The sequence below is a fragment of the Capsicum annuum genome, chromosome 2 (genome assembly GCF_002878395.1).
Source record: "Capsicum annuum cultivar UCD-10X-F1 chromosome 2, UCD10Xv1.1, whole genome shotgun sequence".
In the NCBI taxonomy this organism is placed as follows: domain Eukaryota; kingdom Viridiplantae; phylum Streptophyta; class Magnoliopsida; order Solanales; family Solanaceae; genus Capsicum; species Capsicum annuum.
In genome coordinates this window covers 119,074,147-119,080,064 of record NC_061112.1, presented here as the reverse complement: position 1 = coordinate 119,080,064, position 5,918 = coordinate 119,074,147, and the positions used below count along the sequence as shown (strand labels likewise).

Sequence of the window (5,918 nt, the reverse complement as noted above, 5' to 3'; positions counted from 1 at the left end):
TAGTCATCCCAAAGAATCTCTTGGATTTTGGTAATATATTCGTAAAAAGCAACAAAGGGAATGCTAAATAGGGTTTCTATTAAATATACTCTTTGAAGTTCAAAGGTACATTTGCACATCTCCAACTTTAATATGGTATTACCAAATATCGTATCGAATCGAAGTTTAATTTATCAATTACCGAATTACTGAACCAATGTTTATAAGTATAGTATGTGGTATCTATGTTCAAATACCGACTATCGAATTATCAAATCCGAATTTTTAAAATACCAAATCAAATATCAAACTTCCACCCCTATTATATATATTGGAATATTCAATTTTAAAGATCTTAATAATTAATTTGGCTAGATTTGATATATAAGGAGTTGAGTGCAGATCAACATTCCTTCTTCAGCTACTTCAACCGTATTTTACTGTATCACCCCTAATTAATTATTATAAGTTTTTTACATATTAAAAAAATAATAATATTTAATATAAATAAGTACAATAAATATTTCTGACATGTCTGTTTCAGCTGCTTCAACCGTAATTTTGTGAGATCACCCCTAATTAATTATTATAAGTCATCTAAGTATTAAAAAAATAATAGTATTTAATAAAAAAAGGATAAAATAGACATAAAATGATAAATTAACTCTTGATGTTTTAAATTAGCTTGACATCTTATATGAGGCCCACTTAAATTTTTTTTTCACAAGTAATTTTTTGTAGTTATTATGTTATATCACTTCTAATACATATCTGCTTCGCAGCTTCAATTGTGATTTTACTATATAATCCTAATTATTTATTATGGTTATTTAAGCATTAAAAAATTATATTATTAGTATCCAATATAAGAAGTCACAATAAACAGCTGAAGCAAGCTGCTCATAATCGACATGTTTGCTTCAGCTGCTTGAATCGTGATTTTACTACATTACCTCTAAGTAATTGTTATAAGTCATTTACGTACTAAAAATTAATAATATTTAATTAAAAAACTAAAATAGATATTTATGACCTGACTGCTTCAACTACTTCAATCGTAATTTTACTAAATTACCCATATTTAATTATTATAAGTAATTTAAGTATTAAAAAATTAATAATATTTAATAAAAAAGGGAAAGTAGACGTAAAATGATAAATTATTTTTTGATGTTTTAAATTAACATGACGTCTTATATGGAGCCACTTAAAAAAAAATTCACAAGTATTTTTTACAATAATTTTACTATGTCAATTTTAATTAAAAGAATAGAAAAAAATATTATAAATCACAATAATTAAGAGCTTAAATTATTTAAAAAATATAATTGACTATCAATGTCACAAAAGTTTGAACAATTTAAAATATAGGCAAATTTCATCACTCTAAATATAATATTATATGTCTAGCTTGGAGTTTATCAACCAAATAAATAAAACTTTTAATTAAATGATAGAATTATACATAACGTAAAAATTTTAAGGATCAAAATTGGGCTAGTATAAGTTATAATCGGTTGGATGGGTTTTCAAACCTATCCTCATTCTCTCATGAGAAAAAAAAGGTAAAGTTCAAAAATAACATACTTATCCCCTTAATTATGAGTTTCATAGCAACAATTTCATAATTACATAATATAGCAAGTTGTATTTTGTATTTTTGCAAACTGTTGCTGCAAAAATACAGATACATATGATTTTTACTGCCCTTATGATTGATATGTATTTTGTATTTTTGCAAACTATTGCTACAAAAATACAAATACATACAAATACATATGCTACAAAATTTAATTTGATAAAAGTGTTGCTATTTTTTGTAATTTAATACTTAAGTATGTTACTTTATGTATTTTTTTCTTAAAAAAAGAGGACAAGTGGGCCCCGCAACTTATCTTCTTTAAAAAAGTTAAGTCCCTTGAACAATTGGGACAATTGTTCGACAATTGGATTAGTTGTCTCAACAACTTCGCACAGTTGTTGAACAACTTCTCCGTTGAACAACTTAGCGCAGTTGTGGAATAATTTTGATAGTTGTTGAACAACTTCGCAAAGTTGTCGAACAACTATCGAAGTTGTTCGATAACTGAGAGAAGTTGTTCGAACGAAAAAAACTTAAAAAAAAACTCAAAAAATTTTTGTCCCTCCCACCTAATTTTAAAAATTTAAAGGACCCTCACTTAATTGGACAACTTGTTTGTCCCTTTTAATTCAAAGTCCCATTCTCAGAGGCAATTATAGTATTTTTAAAATACGAGTGCACTATTAAACTTACTAAGTTTTTAACCAAGTGAAACACTCAAGCTTTTTGTAGCATGGGTGTATGTCGATGAGCAATATTAGATCAATTCCAAAAAGATGTACATCAAATATTTAGTCTTATGGAAAGAGCACGAACTCATGTGACTCAAAAATTGCACATATATTCGGCCCTGTTCATTCCGATCAAAGCTAACACTACGATCATATTTAACATCAAACAGTAGAGTGTCCTATTTCTAATCCACGCCTGAGTTGTTTCCTGAATAGCCAAACTCATCGACGGACTCTCAACTTGACACGATATTTTACTTTGATATTTACAATAGATGTTTATTTTAAGCACCTAAATCAGCTACAAACTGTTTAATGATACTTCCAAATCCTCTCTTTCTCTTAGACAATAGTTTACTTGAATATTTTTTTTTCATATCACTTCCAACAATTTTTTGCCTAAAATTATGTGTATGAGAAAATAAAATAACTAATAAAATTGAGTTCCTTTAAAAATGAAGAGTAAAATATTCTACCGTTTGATAATTAACTCTTACAAAATATTATTAAAATACAATTTGGTCTGCAAAGATTCACTTTCAATCACCCATCCTGTAAAATATATATGTTTTCTTCTAAGCAACTCCCAATGACATTTATGTTTTCTTTCGTTAATTAATTTTCTAATTGAACACTGACCTCCTCCTCCATATTTTTTTTAGTCGTATGTCTGAAATTGTGAAGCTTTTCGGATCTATCATCCTTAGAGAATGAGGATGACATTGTGGGTGAATATTGATGAATTTATCATTCTTAAAAAATTCAACCTTCATTAACGGAGGTTAAACTCAAAGAAGGTTGAGTGAGGAAGATGTTGTGGGGGCTTTATGTAATTATTTGGTAAAAAGAATCACGTGTCATTAATTTATCTGACACCTTGCCATGTGTTTTGGTCTTTTTTTTTTTTTTTTTTAAAATATGTGAGTGTATTTAATGATGTGGCGATTTAAAATGAGTTGACACAAATTAATTGGCCGCGTAATCCACGTTGGAAGAGAGTGCAATCCACGCGGCAGAGCTGGTGCTGAAAGGTGTTAAAATGACACAGTTTGTAGCTAGTTTAGGTGTTTAAAATTCACAACGTTCACTTTAGGTGCGAAAGTGAAAGTTCGTGGCAGGTTTGGCCTAATATTGACACATGGGCCGCCTCATCAATTATGTAGCCCAAATTTCATTGAAAAGCCCAATATTAATAACATGACCCAATTTAGAAACTAGGGTTTTGTGTAACTTATACTAGAGTAATTTCGTTTTCTGTTCACTCCCTTGGACGGCAAACGCAGCGTGCAGAATGGTGACGTACAAGGTAATTAACGCCTCTTCTTCTTTTACTGTGTTTCCAGCAATTCCCATTTTTATCTGAATTTGATCGACAATGTTGTTGTCTTGTCTTGCAGTTCCATCAGTACCAGGTTGTCGGGAGAGCTTTGCCGAGTGAAACAGATGAACATCCAAAGATTTATCGTATGAAGTTGTGGGCTACCAATGAAGTTCGTGCTAAGTCCAAATTCTGGTAGTACTATTTACCCCCTCTCCACCTTCGTCTGTTCTTATGTTGGTCAATGCTTATGCTCACTGGGTTTTGGTTGATTCTCTTGATAACCAAAGGTATTTTTTGAGGAAGCTTAAGAAAGTTAAGAAGAGCAATGGACAGATGCTGGCTATTAATGAGGTAACATGACATACATTACTCTATTTTTAGATTATGTTTTTTTAGAAATGTTGTCATCAGTAGTTCAGCTATAGTAATTTTGAAAATGTACATTGGTCCATTTTTTGCATCGAGCCTTTTTGATCTTGCTAGTTATTTGTTTGTTAGAAGCAAATCCTTTGGCTTTTGGCTTATTTTTGTACTTTCTTAAAAGCACTTCTTGTCTTTGCCAAACACCATTAAAAATAAAAGAAAGCACTTAATAATAAGTTGATCCAAACACCCTCTTAATTGAATAGTCAAGTGAAGCTAGTTCGGACCAAACAAAATAAGTGGGGATTCATATAGTCAGTCCAATTTGCTTGGGATTAAGGCTCTGCAGCTGTTGTTTTGTCTTGTTTATTGACAATCATGAAATGATGATTTTGGTACAAGACGTATGCGCCTTATCTATAGTTCTTTAATTTCATTTATTTTGTGTTAATCATTTTAAAAAGGTTAACTGTGGTTAAAAAGCTATTGGTGGGACTGTCTTGCAGTCTTGCTTTATAGTCCATTGATAGACCGGTTCTTACATCTTTGCAAATAGAATATCTTCCCACCAATCCATTTCAACCGTCGGTATGACCTTAATGATTTGGTTATTATGGCACTGCATCACACACCCGTCCTTGTTTGTTTCTCTGTCTGCTGTGTTTGAATTGTTAGCGGTTGTAACATCTCCGGAACTTTTTAACTCATTTTCGCGACGTGTCTTTCCTGTTCCATCAAACTAGGGGGTTTCGTTTCAGCAATTTTTTCTTCTCTGTTGACTATAAATGTTGTGTTGAATATCTTAAACTCTAAGATTGTATATTCAACTTTTTAGATATTTGAGAAGAACCCAACAAAAATTAAGAATTATGGTATTTGGCTCCGTTATCAAAGTAGAACTGGGTATCACAACATGTACAAGGAGTACCGTGATACCACATTGAATGGTGCTGTGGAGCAGATGTACACTGAGATGGCTTCTCGCCACAGAGTTCGCCATCACTGCATCCAGATCATAAAGACGGCAACTATTCCAGCTAAGCTATGCAAGAGGGAGAACACAAAGCAGTTTCATGACTCCAAGATCAAGTTCCCCTTGGTGTTCAAGAAAGTAAGGCCACCGTCTAGGAAACTCAAGACCACATACAAGGCTACTAGGCCCAACTTGTTCATGTAACATGTCATATGTCCCATTGAGAAGCAACTTCAGATTTATGCAGTTTTGGTGCTTTAGTTGAGTTGAGTTAAGATTCATTGTAAAAGAGAGAAGAAAAACCTTTTGTTCTACTGATCAAAATTCAAATGGACGGTAGTTATTCGAATATTTTTAATCATGGATTTCTATTTGCTTTTGTCGTTGAAGTTCTTGCTAATATTAGTATATTTTTTTTATTGCAAACTGTTCCGAAGACGACGCAGTCCCAAATATGATGACCAATAATCTGGCAGCAAGCACGATAGTTTGAAGCTGTCTATATCAAAATCTAGTTCAGGAAAGAGGTCGCAAGTAATGTGAAACGTACATAGAGAAATTAAAAAAAAGAAGAAATTATTTAGAATGTGATTTTAATAACAAATTGGTTTCTATACGTAAAGAAAATGAAGAACAGTAATTTCATTGGAAAGAAAAAAAGAAGCTTTGTTTTTCCATATTAATCCTTGTTGGAAGTCCAGGACTACTGCTCAAAGAAATCATCTGGCCTGTGTATGTACCAAATTGGTGTTGGCCGCAACCATTACTTCTTACTATCATAGCATCGCAAGGACCGAACACTTCTACTATCCAGGTCGTAGACACCAATGTCATAACCTCCTCGAGCACAAGCCCTATAGGGAAAGACAAGACTATCTATAAAATAAACATGATTCCCCGTATATCCATGAAGACAAGAAGATTCTGTTGAAATTGATGTATTTAGTCCCAAAAACAGCACGTTGTCAC

General features: G+C 31.9%; 1 protein-coding gene across 1 annotated transcript; it reads left to right on the top strand.

The window, feature by feature from the left end:
* The first annotated feature begins 3,457 nt into the window (after positions 1-3,457).
* On the top strand, positions 3,458-5,338 carry LOC107852009 (60S ribosomal protein L18a). The gene is made up of 4 exons (XM_016697053.2): positions 3,458-3,598; positions 3,690-3,805; positions 3,901-3,964; positions 4,812-5,338. The coding sequence occupies exons 1-4, from the start codon at positions 3,584-3,586 to the stop codon at positions 5,151-5,153; spliced, it is 537 nt and encodes a 178-aa protein (XP_016552539.1). The 5' UTR covers positions 3,458-3,583; the 3' UTR covers positions 5,154-5,338.
* The last annotated feature ends 580 nt before the right edge of the window (positions 5,339-5,918 follow it).